At 55.4% G+C, this 20,990-nt stretch overlaps 1 protein-coding gene across 5 annotated transcripts in view; it reads left to right on the top strand.

The window, feature by feature from the left end:
* The window catches only part of ANO1 (anoctamin 1), a 219,736-nt gene that overhangs the window by 109,816 nt on the left and 88,930 nt on the right, over nt 1-20,990 (top strand). For all 5 annotated transcript variants that reach the window (XM_030918856.1, XM_010382105.2, XM_030918855.1 and 2 more), the window contains exons 2-3: nt 1,108-1,280; nt 10,285-10,617. In XM_030918856.1, coding sequence (XP_030774716.1) covers nt 1,108-1,280; nt 10,285-10,617 — 506 coding nt within the window. The remainder of the gene's footprint in view (nt 1-1,107; nt 1,281-10,284; nt 10,618-20,990) is intronic.

The raw sequence follows: 20,990 nt of genomic DNA, 5'->3' as shown, positions 1-20,990 counted from the left end.
GTTGCCAGCATGGCCCCGGGGGCTTAACCTGAGTGTGGCTGTCCCCTTATTCTCCTTAGGGGAAGAAGACTTGAAGATCTGCAGTGTGCCAGACCCCTGCTAGGTCCGGGGGTAAGAGAGATCAAAGCCACCATCCCACCCCACTCCCCTGCCCCTCCAGAAAGCAGGACAGCCTCGCCCAGCAGTGGGGAAAGCTCTGCAGGAGCCCCGCCCCACCTCAGAGGATGGGGACTGGTCCTTGGCCTTCCTAAGCCTGGATGTCCTCTGCAAAATGAGGACCCGCATTCCAACCTTGCAGGTGCAGGGTTAAATGAGATGATACACACTCACGCCCTGCCTGGGGGACGCTGCACGCGCCTGGGCACAGAACAGTAAGCGCTCCGTAAACTGGGGGGACACCGGTAACATCAGTGGGCTCCAGAGAGATGACTGCCCCGGGAGAGACTCCCCCAGGAGCGCGGGCAGCTGGAGGGGGCGGGTCGGCAGGAGCCAGGCAAGCTCCCCGGAGGAGGTGAGCGCTGACTGACAGCAGGAGTTTGCCAGGGTGGAGGGAAAGGGGCAGAGATCCAGACTCCAATCTCAGAAGCTTTGCTCCCTGGGAGGCGGAGGTGACCCGCCACAGAAGCGCCTGCCACGCGGCGACTTTATTTCAGGTGGGGCTATATTGAACGTTCCCCCCTTTCATACCCGGTATGAAAACCCTCAAAAAATGCAAAGGGGCACTTTCCCCGGATAAAAATAAAACTTGGAGAGGCCTGCAGGAATGGAATACTTTTTCTTCCTGTGTTTAAATTTCTACGGAAAATCTGACCCGCGCAGCCACCGCCCCTGCCATAGGCGGGCGGAGAGCGCTTATATCTTTAAGGCAAAGGCGGGCCGGCTGGCGTCCAAGTTCCTGACCAGGCGCGGGCCGGCCCGCGGGACCAGCAGCCGGGTGGCGGCGCGATCGGCCCCGAGAGGCTCAGGCGCACCCCGCACCGAGCGCGCGGGCCGGGCGGGCCAGGGCGGCGGGCGGAGCGGGAGGCGGCCACGTCCCCGGCGGGCCTGGGCGCGGGGAGGTCCGGCCCCCTGAGAGCGCGCCGCGAACGCTGCGGTCTCCGCCCGCAGAGGCCGCCAGGGCCGTGGATGGGGAGGGCGCGCCGCCCGGCGGTCCCAGCGCACAGGCGGCCACGATGAGGGTCAACGAGAAGTACTCGACGCTCCCGGCCGAGGACCGCAGCGTCCACATCATCAACATCTGCGCCATCGAGGACATCGGCTACCTGCCGTCCGAGGGCACGGTGAGTGCGGGCGGTCCGCGACCCGGGCGGGAGGGCAGCGCACCTGCACCGCGGCGAGGGCGGGAACCGGACGGCGGCGGGGCCTCCCGGGACCCCGGGGGGGTGCCGCACCCTCTGCGCAGGGTTTGCGGCGCCCACCCGCGCACGTGCGTGCCGGGAAGGGCGCGCCGGCCCCAGCCAAGTGCGTGCGCCCAGCCTGCGCTCTGAGCCTGCGGAGCGCAGCGCCCACTCAGCCCAGCGCAGCACCGGGCCCCCAGGCATGGCTTGGCCTGGAAGCACTGCGGCTCCGAAGCTGCCTCGCCCGGGGCTGGAGCTCGGAGCCCAACCAAGAGCTCACAGCTGGCGCCCTGAATGGGACCTTCCCTTCCTGGCTCGCGGCCAGGGGTGTCCGTTGGGGCAGCCAGGGGGAGGGTGATGGTGGGGGTCTTGGGCGAAGGCCAAGTTGGTCGCCACTCCACGACGATGGTAGCTACCAGGCCCCACTGCTTCACTACCCTCTGGAGTCAGAGCCCCGGGTCCTCACTTGCCAGAAACGCACATTGCGCCCAGGGCACTGGGTGTGGTACCCTGGCATTGGCACCGAAACTCTCAAAGCCCAGGGTGTCAATCATTGGAGATTGCTTTCTACCCTCGCCTGTCTCCCCTGGGCGCCCAGGCCTGGTTCAGGTGGGGGCACTGGTAGGAAGCCAGTCATGTAAGTTGGGGACCCCATCCTGAGGTCCCCAGTATCCCCACTGCGCTCCCCAGGGCCAGACCCAGAGGTCTAGGGAACCTACGTTCTAGGGAGGGGGGTGGAATTCTCCCAGGAAGGGTTTGGCTTGAAGGATAAAGTTTGCTGGAAGAGGATAGGACAGGGCTGGGACCGGCTATCTCCTCTTGGGGTGAGGGAAGCTCTCAGCAGCACTTTGTGGGACCTAAGGACAGAACCTCCTTTCTCCCTCCTTCCCCTGCAGACCCCATCAAGGCCCCTCTCCGGGTGTCAGGCCCAGCAGGGCTGCTTCAAGCAGGATGGAGATGGCGCTGGCCTATCCCTCTAGTGTCTGGGGCACACAGAGAGGCGGGGAATGAAGCAGGGGCAAAGCTCCTGCTTTGGGTCTCTGTTTCCAGCAACAGCAGGGACTCTGGCCTTGGTCAGGCCTTGCACCCTTTGGGTCACAGTGAAGGGGGTTGGCCTGGGGGCATCTCTTCGGGAACTGAGATTGCACAGAGCTGCCAAGAGCACTGGGAACAGGTGTAGATGGAGAGGGAGCCTACCTGTGAGTCACAGGACTGGGCGGAGGAGCTCAGAGATTGCCATTTGATCAAAGCCATGTGCCAGGCCATGCTGGCCCCTGGGCACCCTCAAAGAATGAGACAGAGAAGGCTCCTTCCATCTGGAGCTTACTTAAGAAATGGTGATGGAACGTTACCCGTTATCCACGGCAGTGACAGGGACAATTCCATAGTGCTAAGCCAGTGCTGTGCCTTAGCTCATGGAACTCTTGCAATGTGTGAGGTAGGTGTTATTACTACAGGGAAGGAAACTGAGGCCCAGAGGGGCAGGTGACCAGCTCCAAGTCACCCACCAGCTGGGAGGACAGTTAGGAAGGGCCCAGGACACAGACCAGGTAGCTGCAGAAAGTCTACCTGAAGAACAAACCTTCTGGAGAAGAAGCTAATTCTACCCCATAACAGGTGGGGACTGTGTCCTTCAAAAACATTGCGCATTCAATGTCCCAAAGGTGGGGCCGTGAGGATACCAGCCATGAGCCAGGGGATGGTAGTGCTGGCCAAGGTGATGGAGAAATGGATGTTCTGGGGGTCGATTGGACAAGACCTGATGGTGAATTGAATGTTCAATAAGAAATGGAACCTTCCATGAATAGCCCCCAGTCTCCAGAGTTTTTGTTCCAGGACCCATTGCTTATCCAGACTCAGAAACTATCTGCCTCCTGCAAACCCAGGTGAAGACCACAAAGTCTGCCAACAGGCAGCTGGGCCCAGATGAGACCATCAGCTCTTAGATTCCACACAATACTTCCATTGCACATACTTTGTTTTGTGCGCTTGGAAGGCTGAATCAGAGGCGCTCGCTGCGGGAGGCAGAGCCTGGGAGCAGCATCTGCCGGTAGATGGCCAGACAGGCTGGAGGCTGCAGCCGTGGAGCAGGGGCCTGTTGGTGCGGGGCAGGCCGCATGGCAGGGAGAGCCTCCCAGGGCATCCCTGGCACTACTCAAACCAACAGTGGTTGCTCAGTCATTACCCTGAGTCACCCAGCGAAGGCGGCTCTGTACACACCAGGGCCAGAGGGCGTGGGCTGCATTTCAAAAGTTCCTATCCCATTCTCAGGCGTGCAACTCATACATGCACAAGTCAACCACAAGATAAGTTCATCTGATTCAGGCTGCGGTTCCCAGCCTGTGGCTTTTGCCTCTCCTCATTCCCAAGTTCAAGGGTGGAAATCGCTTCATTGTTTCTGTGCAGTGAGATATAAGAAGAAATGACTTGAAAGCCAGAGGCCAGGTTGGATGCAATTTGTTTCCATTTCCTTCTGTTAATCTTTGAGTGTTTCTACGTTCTTCCTTGAAACTGGTGGCTGTCTGTGGCCTGGGATCTGTGTGCCCCGAACAAGCCCAGACACTCCAGAGATACCCGATTTGCTGGTGTCTGCCCAGTATTTCCTGCTTTATCTGCTGTGGGAGATGATCTGCTCATAAATTATACATCATGTCCCATAATCATACATTGATATGTAGTGATCTGATTTTTAAAATTTTTTTAGAAGACAAGGGAAGCTTAAAACTGATGTTCCCTTCTTAACTATAATTTGAAAAGTCTCAAAACCAAAAGAAATTTTACAGGTCACTGATTTCATTTAGCCCATTTTCAGAGAAAGTGAACATTGTGGATTCCCTTGAGTGATCAGGATATTTCATGTGGATATGAATTCAGTTCCTGGAGCACCAACTCCAGAGACAAGCGCAAGAAACCAATGCCCAGAGTCCCAGAACAGTGTTAAAGGTTAAAGGACATAGGATTCCTCCCCCGTTTCTGCCGTTTTCTTGGTGTTTGAGGAAGGGGTTCCTAGAGGCAGGTGTGGACCAGATATAGGCTGCCGTTCACGGTGACTGGGGCAGGGCTTCCAGCACACTCCTGCCACGAAGGCAACCTTTGTCCTTCACATTTTCCCATGTGGCCTCAGGGAAGTATTTCTCTTCTGCCATTTTCCTATCTTCCTTAGGGAGGCACCTTCCAGGAGTACCTCCCTCACTTATGCAGAAGGAAGTCTTGAAAATACCTTCAGATCGTCCACCACATTTTATCCCCACAAGAATCCTGTGACCTAAGTCCAGATGTCTTTGTCGGCATCTCACAGATGAGAAAATGGAGGCTACCAGTTGGGGGTTGTGATGTTTAAGTTGCTGGCCTGCCTGGGTCTCAGCTTCTGTATCCTTGGATCTGATGGCCACAGCCAGCCACAGCATACGAGCCTCTGTTATTCATTCACACATGCCCGCATTCATTCATTCAGCAACCACATATTCAGTGCTGACCATTGAAAAGACGAACAAGAGAGCTGGGTGCCATGGCTCGCACCTCTAATCCCAGCACCTTGGGAGGCCAAGGCTGGCGGATCACCTGAGGTCTAGAGTTCAAGACCAGCCTGGCCAACATAGTGAAACCCCCGTCTCTATTGAAATTATGAACATTAACCAGGCATGGTGGTACGCACCTGTAATCCCAGCTACTTGGGAGGCTAAGGCACAAGAATTGCCTGAACCCAGAAGGTAGAGGTTGCAATGAGCTGAGATCACACCACTGCACTCCAGCCTGGGTGACAGAGCAAGAATTCGTCTCAAAAGAAAAGATGAATAAGAAACCCCTTGCCCTCCGCAAAAGTGCACCTGAGGGGTTGCTTGCGCCTTTCTTAAGAATACAGAAACAGAAATGTTCTGAAGCTTTCCCAGGCCTTCGAATTTGGAAGTTATGCACGAAATCTCACCCACATCCCTCCCACTGCAATTACATCTTTGCCTTTTTTCTCCCTTTCTACACAAGAAAGGCACCCACTCCACTGCTCCGTGGAAGGACACCATAGAGTCACACAACACCATGGTGACCACACTGGTCCTTGCTGTACATTCACCTCCTGACTCTCTCCAAGCCCAGCTCAGGATTGCTCTCCAGACCCTGGGAGCCTCCCAGCTCTTTAGAGTATAGACGGGAGAGAGCCCACACCTTACAAACTAATACCTAAACAGACAAAGCAGCTTATCCAGGGCCACACAGCAAATCAGTGACAGAGTCAGGCCCTGGGACTCCCACACCTGTGTTTGGTGCTGCCTCCTGCTGGTCCCAGCATCACATCCAGCTCCTTTTGTAACTTTTTAAAGTCTGGATTTGGCACTGCTACCATCTTTCACTTGTGGTCCACTCTGGCCGCGAGATTTTTTTCCCCCTGTCCTCCCCTAGTTCTTTATTTGTGCGTGTGTCTCAGTTCCCAATTAGAGCAAACTTCTGTTGAAGGTTCACTCTATGCTAGGCTGTTTATAAGATATAAAAGATTCATCCTTCCAGCAACCCCATGAGGGAGATCATATAACATGAGGGAGGTCTTAGGGATATGGAGAGACAAAAACACGAAACTGTGTGCCTGGGGTCATACACGTGGTTAGTGGCAGAGCTGGTGTTTGAACACAGGTAGAAGGATGCGCACTCTTGATCAGGCCCTGGTGCTGTCTTTCCCTCCACCGTGCTTGGGAAGTTAGATGATGTTTCTCTCCCCAAAGACTGTCAGGCCCCTGAGGGGAGGCGTGCCCCTTGATAGGGTTCGTATTGAACCTGGTAACCTTCCCTGTTTCACCCTGATAAAGGATTTTTGGCCACTCCTTAGCGTAAATCCCTACTTTCTGGCTTGAAGGGATCCCTGTGAATTTCCTCCCTTTCTCTAAGGATTTGTTTGCTATTACCATTATCCCTGCCAACCAGGGGTGTTTATGGGGCTCCGACCAGGTTCTGAGTCCCTGTGTACTGAGGTCAGGTTGGAACTGTGTTCTAACACATCTCTAGACAGTCCCTGGTCAGGCCTCTGGGACCCCGCCGTCCAGCTTTGGGGCTAATTTGCAAGTTGAGAACTTATGGGTAGATGGCTCAGAGACAGTCCCAGCACAGAGAGACCTGCAGAGGCCAGAGGGGCTGGCCACCTTCAGATCCCAGAGGATGCTGGATTCGCCCCGTGCCCTGAAAACCAGGTTGAATTACAAAAGGTTGAGAAGAACAGAAAGGTCATGCAGGGAGGGACACAGTGTCTGCAAAGGCAAGGAGGAGGGACTGGAGAAGGCCTGGGGCAGGGGGGAGAGGAGGATTGAGTAAGGCAGTATGGGGAGGAGATGAGGAGGAATAGCCGAAGCTCTCGGGCATGCCTGGGACTCAGGCAAGTGTGCCCTTCGGTCCCCTCGAGACCCCGTGTTCACCTGTTGGGTGCTGGCGCATTCCCTGTCCATGGGCTCATGTCTTCCAGGAGCAGCTTCTGGTTGGGCTCTTTTGCCCACTCAGCAGTGGGGAGAGAAAAGCACCTTTAGTCGCCACCTCCTTGTGACCCTGCGCTTGTCTGACCTCCTGAGAAGTTAAGGGGAAGGCATATCTGCCACTGAGTGGCCGTCGGGGTGATAGGGATGGCCCCAGGCGCCTGGCCCCAGGCGCCTGGCCCCAGAATTAGATGGAGCATCCATCCCGGCACGTTCTGGCCAGTGTGTGCTGAGCTTAGCAGAAACCATCATGCCCTCGGTGAAGCCTCTCACCGTTCCTCATTTAGCAGAAACCGACCCTGGGGCTCAGAGGATCCAGAGCCTCCCCAGGCCTTGCAGCTGGAGAGGGGCCAAGCCCAGATGTAGACCCAGGTCTGACTGACTACAGGGTCTACCATGAAGCCACTACCCTGTCCCGAGCTGGCCTCACCTGCTGCCCCACACTGTCCCAGACATACCTGTGGCCTGGTGTTGCCCAGACCTCCCCACTAGCCTGTGCTTATCTACTGTCTGTACTGGCCCTGCTTAACCACTGCCTCAGGCCCCAGGACAGAACTGAGGCCCACCTAAATGGCTGCACTCTCCCCGTGCCCTGCAGCACCAGAGACAGAGCCCTGCACTGGGGTCAGCCAGCAGGAGTCTGGTATTCAGGGCCACTGAGCTGGGCAGCTCACCCGTGGGAGCCTCAGTTCCCTCCAGGTCAAATAAACCTAACTATAGTAACCCCTTCGTAGGGTCAGTTTGTGGGGACTCAGTGAGATGACATACCTGGGCTGAGAAACAGCGTCACCTGAGTCACGGCTCCTACACCCTGGGCGTGCAGGATGGGACTTGATGCTGAGCTCAGCCTCCCGCCTGCTCTGTAACCTGGGCTGCCCTGCCCTGCCGGGCCTGTTTCCTCCTTAGCAAATTGAGAAGAATAGCTCTTTGGTGCTTCTCCTGCAGAAGGAATGCAGGCCCTCTCTGTGCTGGCTGCAGACTTGTGATACTGGGGTTCCATCCTTCATGGGGCTGGGCATGGGAACCCACTGCCCTCAAAAGCCACCCCTCCCCCACCCTGCCCCCTGAGCCCTCCCAAGCCACCCACCCACATGGGCGTGGTCCCGGCCCCTAAGCACCCTCAGACTTCATCACAGAGGGCAAGCTGGGCGGGGCAGGCACACTGAGTCCAGGTCCTCCTGAAGGCCACCAGCACAGCAGGGCCCTGTGTTACTATAGAGAGAAGTCAGTTGCTTAGTTTCAGCCTCCTGCCGGCACCAGATGCTGACCGGGCCCTCCCAGGCGGTGAGCAATGCTGTTTCCAGGAGAGGCATCCTAGGGCCAGAGAGGCCAAGGTGCCAGGGACATGGCCCCACCTGTCCCCTAACCAGGGGTGGAGGAGTCTAGACCCTTGACATCAACACCTATGAAAGGTGGGGCAGGCCCCAGCCAGCAGCCCTGGCCCAGAGCCTCCTCTCTCCTTCCCCTACAACTAAAAAGGACAGCCTCCACTCGAGGCCTTCCTTCCCCCGTCCCCTGCTGCAGTGCTGACCATCTGGTGAGGGGCTCCACCCTCCGGCTTCCCTGATGCAGTTTGGGTTGTATACAGCCCACCCGCCTCAAAGGAGGGATTCTGCCTGCCCCTTTTCCCGACCAGTGCATAGCCATTTAGAGCCATGGTGCAGCCAGAAGCTGCCCAGGGGCTCCGGGTGACCACGTGGGGAGACCCTCCAGGCCAGCGAGGCCCAAGCGCAGCTCTGTCCAAAGACCACGGGTGCTCGGGCCCTGCCTGGTGCAGCACGCCGTCCCTGCACTCCATCGGGGAGGCCCTCTTCTCGGATGATGCCCCCCGGGGACTGATAGTACCGTAGGGAGCGTCCTCACATAGCCACAGGAACCTGAGGGTGGAAACTGGCTCGAGGGATGAGGCGCAGCTCTGTGGACCATTAGCAGCTTGGAGTTGCCGGTTAGGCTCTATCCAGCATGGCTTTATTTAGTTTTTCTTGTTTCGGAAACCCAGATTGCTGATCGACCTGTCTGTCCTGATAACCAGCCAAACCCCTCGGGAATTCCAGCAATGCAGGCTTGGCTTCTGCCACGGTCTGTCACATTGCTGCTGTGGGAATATCTGGTTTTTAAACCAACCACTCCACACTGCGATCGCCTGTGGCCCCCTAGAGTCCTTCAAACAAATAAGGAAACTGAGGTGGGGCCGGCCCTGTAGGAGCCCTAACCCCGCCCCCTTGGTCACCCCAGGGCACCCACCAGCGGTGCCCATCCATTCCATACCAGTGGCTCGCTGTCCTCTGCACCCAAAGGTGACCGACCGTGCAGGTGCTGCCGAAGGCCACGTGAGGAGAAGGCGCAAATGCAGGGGCGTTAACACCCCAGGAGTGACCCCCAGCCAAGAGAGGGCCAGAGCGGGTGCATGATCACCCAACTTCCTCACCCTCTGGGTACCGGCTGTGGGGTGTGCCCTTCAAGGTCACTCCGAGGGTCCCCAGCAGGATGGAGCCCAGCTGCACATAGCAGTGGCCACTCCTTAACCCACCCCTGTCAGCCTCTCTCCCCTTCACCCTACTCTGGCACCTGAGATCACCTCCCAAGTGAAACACTTGCACCCCTGGCCTCTGTTCAGGCTCCGTTTGGGGGTGAGCCCCGACTAAGACAGCGAAAGCCTCACCTCTGGACACACAGCTCATTAGTGGCCCTGTGACCACCTTGAATGGCACTGCCTCTGGCGCTGGCCATCAGAGATGGAGATCTGCATGCACGGAACCTGGGCTCAGCTGTGCCTCAGCCCCATCCATGTGCGTGGGGAGCCCTCATTCACTTGGTAGCTTTTGCCATAGATTTTGTTGTTGTTGGGGGATGTTCTGTTTATTCGTTTAATTTTTAATTTGGGTGGGTACATAGTGGGTGTATAGAGTTATGGGGTACAGGAGATATTTGGGTACAGGTAATGCAATACGTCATAATCGCCTCATGGAAAATTGGGTATCTCTCCCCGCAAGCATTTATCCTTTGTGTTACAAGCAATCCAGTTATGCTCCTTTAGTTACTTGTCCATGTACAATTAAATTATTATTGATGATAGTCCCCTGTTGTACTGTCAAATACTAGGTCTTATTCTTTCTCATTTTTTTGTACCCATTAACCATCCCCTACCATAGCTTTTTGCAAGCAGCCAGGGAGGTTCCTGACACCCAGCCTGGTCTAGTTCCATAGACCAGGAGGGCTTCTGGGGGACCATATGTGGCTTGACACCCTCATGACCTCATGAATGATGAGCAGTGAATACCTCCTTCTCAAAGGTCAGCTCTCTGAAGACAGGGTCTTCTGCTGTGTTCCCAGGTGTATCCCAGCCCCCAGGACAGCACCTGACCCGTGGAGGGCGCTCAGGGGGTGTTTGTTGAATGAGTGAGTGAGGAGTGAGTGGACGAAGGGAGCAGCGCACGCTCCAAAGGCCCATCCCCAGCAGCTTGATGGTGAATGGATGCCTTTTCTTCCACCCTTAGCTGCTGAACTCCTTATCTGTGGACCCTGATGCCGAGTGCAAGTATGGCCTGTACTTCAGAGATGGCCGGCGCAAGGTGGACTACATCCTGGTGTACCATCACAAGAGGTCCTCGGGCAGCCGGACCCTGGTCAGGAGGGTGCAGCACACTGACACCCCCTCTGGGGCTCGCAGCGTCAAGCAGGACCACCCCCTGCCGGGCAAGGGGGCACCGCTGGACACGGGCTTGGCTGAGCCCCCGATGGACTACCACGAGGATGACAAGCGCTTCCGCAGAGAGGAGTATGAGGGCAACCTCCTGGAGGCGGGCCTGGAGCTGGAGCGGGACGAGGACGTAACTATCTCACTGCACGCTGGCTTGTGGGGGCGGGCTGCGTGGGGGCAGCGGGCAGCAGCCGCTTTCATCATCAGAGGGTGCGATGCTGGTGTCTTGTTTTAGCCTTAAGCTGTTCTTAAAGAAGGGGCAGATGGGCTGGGCATGGTGGCTCACACCTTAATCCCAGTACTTTGGGAGGCCGAGGCGGGTGGATCATGAAGTCAAGAGATTGAGGCCATCCTGGCCAACATGGTGAAACCCCATCTCTACTAAAAATACAAAAATTAGCTGGGCGTGGTAGCATGAGTCTGTGGCCCCCCTACTTGGGAGGCTGAGGCAGGAGAATTGCTTGAACCTGGGAGGCGGAGGCTGCAGTGAGCGGAGATCACACCATTGCACTCCAGCCTGGCGACAGATTGAGACTCTGTCTCAAAAAAAAAAAAAAAAAAAAGAAGAAGAAGAAGAAGATGGGGCAGACAAAAATGCCGCTCTTGTTAAGTTGGGGTAGAAATTGCTTTTGAACAGCCTTGGGGAGTCCCGACCCGCTCCGGCCACATCTGCTCTGGGAGAGGGGCTGCCCTTCACAGCCACGACCTTCAGGGTCAGAGCATGCCTGCTTCTGGTCAGCTCCTTTCCTGGGAAGGTTTGCCCGATCAGGGGGAGGGAGGACAAAGCTCTCCTGGGAGTCTTCCTGGATGGCGTCGGCCCTTCTCTGGACCTCAGTTTCTCATTTGTAGAGTGAGGAGTGGGTCCGGCTGAGCCCTGGGAGTCCCTGGTGCTCTGAAGTCCGTGGCTCTGTAATGTTGTGCTCTGAAGCCCTGTTCCCTAGCAAAGCCTGTGAATCTTCCTAGGAGAAAGATTTCTAGAGAGAACAAAAGGTCGAGCCACCTCGCGTGCCTGGCCGCCGTGTTGCCAAGGGTGCAGCTATGTGCAGAGAGAATGACTTTAGCAGCCCTGGCACAATGGTGCTTCCTTCAGCGGCTCTGCTGGCTGCTCTGTGCTCCCCGGCTGACATCTTAACCTCTCTGTGCACAGAAGCCCTTCCTTCCATGAATACTGGGGGAAGGGCCCCAGCCTGCAGAGCCATCACTGTGCGGATGACCCAAGACTCAGCGAAGTCTCTAAAGCACATCGAAAACAGAAAAAGGAGTCGCCAGGTTAACGTAGAAACCGTGGAGTCCCCTGTGAATGCCGAAAATGAATGTTGGCGTTGGTTTGATGTTCCATCCATAGGCACCACCATGCCTTTGAATCACAAATGCTTTTGGTCCAGTGATAAGAATGTCCTCGGAGTATTTAGACCAAAAAGCAAGTTAGTTGGGGAACCTGGAGTGGAACCGTCTCTGTTTTGTGACAAGTAGATATCGCTTTCTTTAAAAACAATAGAACCTGCTCCATGGGCCTCCCCGGACCTTGGCCTAGTGAGTCAAAGGGTCTTGTTTAAGGGGCATCTGTCTAGGTCTCCTTTCGCCTTCCCGAGGTCTGGCAAGCCGTCAGGAGACTGTGAGTTCGGCCACCCAGGCGGGTCCCTTTGGGGTTTCCAGGGCAGGGGAGGAGCCTTACAAGTTTTGATGATCAGGAAGCCGAGATTTGATCCTGACAAGGATTCAGAGACTTTCTCCCTCCCTGCCTGACTTTGTCTTAGATACTTGGAAGAGGTGAGCAGTGGATTCCTGCTGGGTTTTCTCATGGTCCTGCCCTCCAGCCCTGTGGCTTTCAGAACAATGGGGCCACTATACAGGGTTGGTTTCAGCATGTCAGGAAGGAATCAGCTCCATCAGGGGCACGAGAGACCAGGGAAGTGGCGGCCGGGGCCACTCTCTGGGAGCTGAGACCGAGAGACCTGGATTTTTTTTCTTTTTTTTTTTAGTTATACTTTATGTTCTAGGGTACATGTGCACAACGTGCAGGTTTGTTACATGTGTATACATGGATTTTGAGCTTCGTGATTCTTGTGTCATCTCTTCCCCAGGGGATTTTTTTTTCTTTCTTTCTCTTTTTTTTGAGGCAGAGTTTCGCTGTGTCGCCCAAACTGGAGTGCAGTGGCGTGATGTCGGCTCACTGCAAGCTCCGCCTCCCGGGTTCACGCCATTCTCCTGCCTCACCCTCCCCAGCAGCTGGGACTACAGGCACGCACCACCACGCCCGGCTAATTTTTTGTAGTTTTAGCAGAGACAGGGTTTCACTGTGTTAGCCAGGATGGTCTCGATCTCCTGACTTCGTGATCTGCCTGCCTCAGCCTCCCAAAGTGCTGGGATTACAGGCGTGAGCCACCGCGCCCAGCCCCTCCCCAGGGGATTTTACCCTCCATCCCCGTCATTCTTTCCTGACTACAACTTTGAGATCTGACACTCCACAGGAACTTCTGGGGCCTGGTAATTCTGACTGACTTCTGCCAGATCCCTGACCTTCCACTTATCCCGATGGAAAAGCTAGGCCTCAGTTTCCCCATTTGTAAAATGGAGATAACAAGAATATTTGCATCACTGAGTTATCATAAGTAACCTTTGTGAAGTGCTTAAGTCAGAGTCTGGCTTGTGGCAGATGCTTGGCTGATACTGTATCACATATTATTGTTCATACTGAAGCAGCAAGAAGCGCAAGAAAAGACCCTTTCCAAGTCTCATTAAATACTATCCCATAAGTATCTTTTAAAACATTTTATATTCTCTATCATGACTTTGGACAGTAACATTGGTTACTGTCACCAAAATGATCTAGTTTTTAACCAGTGAAGTGACCCCAGCTTTTCATTGGTAATTTGGCTCGAGAGCTACAAGAGACTTTTCAGCAGTTGATCTGGCCGTGTTTAAGATGAAACCGTGATTGTGGGGTAGACGTGTCCGTTCAGGTTTTCAAAGGGCTGAAGTTGAGATGTTCCCGCATCCCTGCTGGGGCCTCTCAAATCATAAACTGTTTTATGAGGGCCTCCTGGTAACCCTGGAGCTCTCATCTGAGCTGCACCAGCCCCTAGAGCTGTTGGAAGGAGCCACGTTTTGGGTGGCCTGTTGCTTCCCCTGCTCTCCTGGAGAGGGGCACAGCCAGAGTCTATTAAAAGGTTGCTGGGGCACACGCAGCGTCTGAGGTGTGTGTGGGCCCCTGCCAGCGCGGTTAGCAGACAGAGCTGCTGCCGTATTCATTTCAGGGGGAAGAGGGACTCTTGGGAATGAACCTTTCCCGGAGGGGTGCTCAGATGACAAGGAGCAAAGGGTTTGCAATTTGGGAAATAAGATCACCTCCAAGAGAGTCCAGTTGCACAATCTTACCCAACTGGAAGCAAAATTCAGGGCTTATGTGAGCTTTCCTGGGGAGAAAAATCCACAGAGTCTATCAGATACTTACATGCCCTATGACCTCCACCCCCAAAATTAAGACTGGTTGCTTTGAAGCAGGTGACATTTAACAGCATCCCCCTGGCCAGTAGCACCTCCCTCCCCGAGGTGTGAAAACAAACCAGAAATGTCCCCCAACATTGCCAGTGTACATGGGGGACAAAACCGCCCCCAGTTGAGAATCCCTGCACTGAAGGCTGGATGAGCAGGCAGAGGGAGAAGAGGAACTGGAGGGAGAGAAAGGAGGACAGATGAGCAAGAGGGGTCCCCTGGGGGGTGCCAGTCACCTCTGAGACCGTCTGCTGCGGCCAGGACAGGCAGCCTTACGGAGGTCACCAGCTGTGCAGGTGTGACCTGGCCTCTGTTCCTAAGGTGCCGGTGGGTGTGACATACTGCGTCGCTCCTGGGCAAAGAGTGCTGCGAGCCCCACACAGGTGTGTGCAACCCCTACCCCCATGCGTGCCTCCTCACTGAGTCCAGGTGTTCCTTGGCTGGTCATCTCATGATGACCTGAAGGACGAGCTTGGCTGAGTGCACAACGGGGCCAGTTCTTGGAGATCGGATAACAGCTGTGTCATGCCCCGCACCTGCCATAACAAAGGGCCACAGGTTGGGGGCTTACAACAACACAGATGGATGCTGTCGTAGCTTTGGAGGTGAGAAGTCCACACTCAAGGTGCCGGCAGGGCTGTGCTCCTTCTAAGGCTCCAGGGGAGGACCCTTCCTGCCTCTCCCAGCTCCTGGGTCTCCAGGTGTTCCTTGGCTGGTGGCCGCATCACTCTAATCTCAGCCTCTGTGGTCACTCGGCCCTCTCTGTTGTGTGTCTCTGTTGTGTGTCCTCTTCTTGTCAGGACACCAGTCATTCTATTTGGGGCCCACCCCTACGACTTTATCTTAACTCAGTTACATCTACAAAGACCCTGTTTCCAAGTGAGATCACACTGATAGGTGCCAGGAGTTAGGACTTGAACATATCTTTGTAGAGACACCATTCAGCCCACTCCAGCAGCTGAGATGCTGCACTGGGCAGGTAATCCTGGAGTGGGCTGCCTTGGACGGGGCAGGCTGGAGCACGCAGGTGGCAGCATGGGGCAGGGTCATGACTGAGGGCCAGGGCAGGCCGATGGTCTGGGAGAGTGACAGGCTCCAGCCTTGACTTGGTCTGCCTCACTGTAGGGCCCAGGATGTGCACAGGAACCCCTGAGGGTCTTGTCAAAATGCAGGCTCTGGCTCAGCCGGTCTGGGGGACCCAGCACCTGGGGTGGCCGAGGTTCTGGTCCTGCCCAGACCATGACTTGAGGTGTGAGGAGTGTGGGAAGGGCCTTTTGCACAAGCCAGGAGAGGCCTCCCCAGAGCAAGACCCCCAGCATCCACATGAGCCCCTGGAGCACCGTGTGGTACCCCAGGGGTGACCCCAGACCCAGACCCCAGCGCCGGCTCCAGAGAACCAAGAGCCTGTGGAGGATGGAGCCAAGTCCCAAAGAGAGACCTGGGGGTGGGTCAAGAAGGCATGGGCACTTAGATCCACAGGGTGGCCTTCAAAGTGGGTTTACAGGAGGGGCTCAGAGACCCCAGGACAGCACTGTAGGGTAGGAAAAGACAGGAAGAGAGAAGGGCCCTGAGGCAGGGGGCCAGGGCTTCAGGAGTCTCTCCTCTCTCCCTCCTTCTTGCTCCGTCTCTCCCTCCTTCTCTCTCTCCCTCTCGGTCTCCCTCTCTCTCTTTCTGTCTCTCCTCCTCCTCACCTCTTTTTCATCTCTACCTCTCTCTCTCTCTGTCTCTCACTTATCTCTGTCTCTCTCCCTCTGTCTCTCTGTAGTTCTTTCTGTTTCCTCTCTATGTCTCTCTCTCCCGTCTGTCTCCTCTCCCTCTCTCTCATTCCCTTTCTCTCACTTCTCTCTCTCCTCTTTCTTCCCCTCTCTGTCTCTCTCTCTTCCCACTTCCCTCTTTTTCACTCTACCCCTCTCTCACTTTTTCTCTCCTCTCTCCCTCTCTCTGTCTCTCTCCTTCTCCCTCCCTCTCTCTCTCCATCTCTTTCCCTCTTCCTCCCCTTCTCTCTCTCCCTCTTTGACAGCCATGGGGTCAGCTTCCAGGGTTCCTAGGTTCCCATTAAAAGGACAAAAGAAGATTGTGGCCAACATGTTTTCTTGCAACTAAGACCCATTAGCCTTTTTGAAGTCCAGCCTCAAAGTCTGCTGGACGTTATTTATGTCCATGGGGTCATTGCAGAGAATGCCACACACTAAACTCTTGGCTGTGTGTGCTGGGGGGCGGCTGAGGCCTGCACTGCCCTGATGTTGAACCTGACCCAGGCTTTGGTAGATCCTGAGAAGGCCGTGGACACTGGACCCCTATAAAAGTCTGTTTGCTTTCATGCCGCTGCCCAGGGCTCAAGTCTGCACCCCGCTGGCTCACCGCTGGTTCTCTGCATGCGTCCCCGTAGCGGGTGGGGCCGTCCCTGCAGCAGCATCTGTTCACCACCTTCATGGATGCTGCTTTTGAAAAGCAAGTGAGGGCAGACTCCATGGGAGAAGGGCTGCTGCTTTCAGACAAAGCCCAGGGCTGGATGCGTGGGTGGTGGAGACACAGCCTCTGAGCTCCGAGTGCGAGTTCAGACCCCACCCAGCCCCTCTGAGAGCCCAGTATGCGGATGTGGACCCAACTCAACCACTTCCTGGCTGAGCAACCCTGGGCAAGTGGCTTCACCGCTCTGGGTCTCAACGTCCCCATCTGTAAAATGGAGGTGGTCGTGTGTCCTTCCTTGTGGAGTGGTGGGTGAGGGTTAAAAGAGTTAATCCTCGAGCCCACACAGGGACACAGCTGGCCGGCATTGGCTGTGAACTCCCCTTACCCACAGGCCTGGGGCACAGCCCACTCCTCACCGCTCCCAGGGACTGGCCCTGCTCCTGTCAGAGGGGAATCACAAGTCCCCTTTGGAAGAGAAGGGTCTCCATATGCAGGGAGGGGGGTGGCAGGGTTGCCATGGCCTCAGGACAGGGAGGGGAAGCCTTTTCTTGCCATTTCCCATGGAGGCCTCGTGGATGTGGGCAGGTGTGGGAGGCAGTCCTGGGGCTGCATTCATTGTCCGCAGGGCCCTGGGCACTGGCAGGGACTGGGGAGAGGCCCTCACAGATTTGAGAATCGGGGATGGGGGCCTGGAATTTGAGGAGTCTCGGGTCTAATCCCAGCTCCTCAGCACAAATAAAAGCAAAAAACATGCTCATGAGACTTGTCAGCTCCCCACCCCTATCAGAACCATGAGTAGGTGGGGCAGAAATTCCATCCTGAACTGAGAGTGGCAAGTCTGGCCTTTGAACCTGGCCCCTAACCTCACCCAGAAGCTCTTTGCACTAAAACTTGCAGTCCCCGTTCTCCCCCAGGGGAGGAAGAATGGGCATCTTGCACAAAGGGATGTTAGGAACCTCTAGTCTACTCCTGAAGCTATTGCTCTGCTCTTGATTCCACTGCTACAGACTTCTTTGGTCCCTAAAGATTTTATGCCTCCCCAGTCTTCAGCTGAGGCCCAAAACAGACTGGATGACTTTTATCACTGCCTGATTTTCTTTAGGCTTGTCTTGGTTTCATGGAAACACTATTTCTTTTAACGTGAATTCTGGGCTGGGCGCCATGGCTCACGCCTGTAATGGGAGCCCGAGGCAGAGGGGGGTGGATTACCTGAAGTCAGGAGTTCGAGATCAGCCTGGCCACATGACGAAACCCCATCTATACTAAAAATACAAAAATTAGCCGAGTGTGGTGGCCGGTGCCTGTAGTTCCAGCTACTCAGGAGGCTGAGGCAAGAGAATTGCTTGAACCCAGGAGGCGGAGGTTGCAGTGAGTCGAGATCATGCCACTGCACTTCAGCCTGGGTGACAGAATGAGACTCTGTCGAAAGAAAGGAAGAAAGAAGGAAGGAAGGAGGGAAGGAAGGAAGGAAGGAAGGAAGGAAGGAAGGAAGGAAGGAAGGAAGGAAGGAAGGAAGGAAGGAAGGAAGGAAGGAAGGGGAGAGAGAGAGAATTCTGGACATTTTTTTAAATTCATGTTTTTAAAGTGACCCCAAGACCATCATTGCACAGCTCTGCCGGGAGGCATCCCAGGCTGCTGGGGTGAAATCTTTGCCATTCTGGCTGCAGTTCTGAGCTCCTCATCTGTGTCCAGGCCCATGGTGTGCTGGAGTCATGTCCGTCTGGAATTCTGCAAGCTGGTTGTTACCAGTTGCTGGCTTGAAATAGGCCACGGTGGGGTATTTACACCATGGAAATTGGCAGATGCTGCAAATCAGGGCTCCCCTCGCCCCCGCCAGAGCCCCTCACCAGCATCTTCCTGTACCAGCCCCATGTGCCTTCTTGTCTTTGGAGGGGTTGAGCATTTCCCAACATGTCTGTTGAGTTTGTAATTCTTTTTATGATCTTTTTTATTTCTAGGAGTTCTATTTGGTTCCTTTCCAAGTCAGCTATGTCATGTTTTAATAGTTTCCTGTCCTTTGCAGATCTTTTCTATCTTGAGATTTATGTCTTTAAACGAGGTAAGCATAGCTGATTTATTACCCAGCTCATCCTTTACTAATCCCAAGCTGAGTGGGCCGATTTCTATCTCGGTCACTTCAGCTGGTTCTCCTCTCAGGGCTGTCTCTTGTCCTGGTGGGGGCGGATCTGGTTCGCTTGTCTGCTAGTCATTGACCTTTTATAATCTGTGGGGTTTCCCAAAGCCTGGGATAAAGGTGACCTTGTCCAGAAAGGTTTGCAGCGTTACAGACGAGAGCCACCTCGAACTAAAGCCGCAGTCTGAGGTGCCCAGGTCTTCACAGGTGCCATGGCTGTAGGGGCCAGAGCTTCTCAGGGTGGGTTCCAGTCCTCCTTTTCCTTCCGTTTCTCTCCTCCTGCTCTGCTGGGCACCCGTATAGGTCCGTGGCCCTTTAGGAACCCGACCCCACAGCAGGAGGTGAGTGGTGGGCAAGCGAGCATCCCTTCCTGAGCTCCGCCTCCTGTCGGATCAGCAGTGACGACGTTACATTCTCATGGGAGCCCAAACCCTGTTACGAACAGTGCATGCGAGGGATCTAGATTGTGTGCTCCTTGTGAGAATCTAATGCCTGATGATCAGAGGTGGAACAGTTTAGGCCGGGAGGGGTGGCTCACGCCTGTAATCCCACCACTTTGGGAGGCAGAGGTGGGAGGATCACCTGAGGTCAGGAGTCCGAGACCAGCCTAGCCAACATGGTGAAACCCCATCTCTACTAAATGTGCAAAAATTAGCTGGGTGTGGTGGTGCTCACCTGTAGTCCCAGCTACTCGGGAGGTTGAGGCAGGAGAATTGCTGGAACCTAGGAGGCAAAGGTTGCAGTGAACGAAGATGATGCCACCGCACTCCAACCTGGGTGACAGAGCGAGACTCTGTCTTAAAAAAAAAAAAAAAAATTGAGGGGTAGAGCAGTTTCATTTTGAAACCATCCCCCACCCCCAGCATTGTCCCGTGGAAAAATTACCTTCCATGATACCAGTCCTCCCTGGTGCCAAAAAGGTTGGGGACTGCTGTTTTAGGTCATTGAATTTCTTGTTTCTTTTCTTGTGGCATATTCTTTACTATGTAAAGGGTTGATCTGGGTAACCTACCACCTTCAACAGAAGCGGGAATGTGAAATGCTATTTCTGCTGACTTAGCTATCATTTATTTCTTGACCAAGACATCACTGAGCAGGCCTAGGACCAGACCCCGTGGCGAGGACTGGGGTTAAAGATGTCCACAGCCCAGTCCCTGCCCCATGCTCGGGAAAGAGGGCGCCTGATCCATCCACGGAGCTGTGTTCCTTGGGTCCTCAGCTCACTTCAAGTCTGGAGACCATGTCAGGATAATGGAGGATGTGTGCTTGCTCCAGAGACAATCCCTCAACTGTGCTTCCTAGTCCCTGCCATGAGGAGCCAGGTCTTCCTATGCAGCGTGGACATGCTCAGCAGTAACTGTGGGGTGGGAAATGCCAGGCACGGACAATGACTGCTCCAGGCAGACCCCTGCCCAGGGACTGAGAGCATTTCCCGTCCTGCCCACGTGCCCTCTGGAGCCATGTGGGTGGAGGGTAGGAGTGAGCATTGCAGGGTCAAGGTCGGGCTGAGATCCCTCTATGTCTACTGTTCGTGGGCCTGGGATGAGGGGCTCTGGGCCTTCCCCGCCCCCTCGTCCATATTTACTGAAGTGGACAAACCGATAGCTACCAAAAGGTCGGAGAGGAGGTGGGTGGGAGTCTGAAAGCCGGGGCTGTCCTCAGCTGGCACAGAGTAGGCGCTTTATAAAGACGGGCGCCTTCCCTCTGCCTTCTCCCTCACTCGGTGGATGTCGTTGAGCCCCTGCTCTGTGGCCACTGCTGTTCCCCATCCTAGGGACACATTCATCAGCTAAACAGATAAGACTGGCTTCAGACCCAGTGTTCCAGCTCCTATCCGTGCTGGAAGCTGGTGCCAATGGGGAGAGGCAGGCAGATGCCAGGGCTGTTGAAAACTCGCCTGGTCATGAAGGGCTGACCAGGGATATGGCGCTGGGCATCACATGCCCCAAAAGCCTATTTATGGCACAGAATGTGAACCCCCTGGGGCAGCCACCAAGCCTCCTGGTGTCTGCCCCCGAGTCTGACAGCAGAAGGATTAGACCACAGCAGCCCCGTGTCCTCGTGGACAGACAGGGTCAGAAGAGGCCTGTGCCTTCCTGATGGGGCCGCACGGCTCCCCGAAGGGGTGGGTGTTCTCCTCTTTGGGAGTTGAGGAAGCTGCAAACGGGGAAATGGGGATTTGCCCAGGTGTTCTGTGGGTGCTCAAGGGCCTCGGAGCCCAACCCCCAATGATGATGAGGCTCCTGGGCTTTCCTCTGCACCCAGCGGCCTGGACCGCTATGCACAGCACACACCCGTGGTTCCTGCCCGATACAGGAGGTGCCTGGACCGCTGTGCACGGCACACACACCCCACGGTTCCTGCCTAACATGGGAGGTGCTGTATGGGGAGGCCCCTCTCAGTAGCCCTCTGACCTTCAGGCTTCAGCCCTCCAGCACCCCGACCCCATGACTGAGGGCTGG

This window comes from Rhinopithecus roxellana, chromosome 15, assembly GCF_007565055.1.
Source record: "Rhinopithecus roxellana isolate Shanxi Qingling chromosome 15, ASM756505v1, whole genome shotgun sequence".
Lineage (NCBI taxonomy): Eukaryota > Metazoa > Chordata > Mammalia > Primates > Cercopithecidae > Rhinopithecus > Rhinopithecus roxellana.
This window is presented reverse-complemented; position numbering and strand designations above follow the sequence as displayed.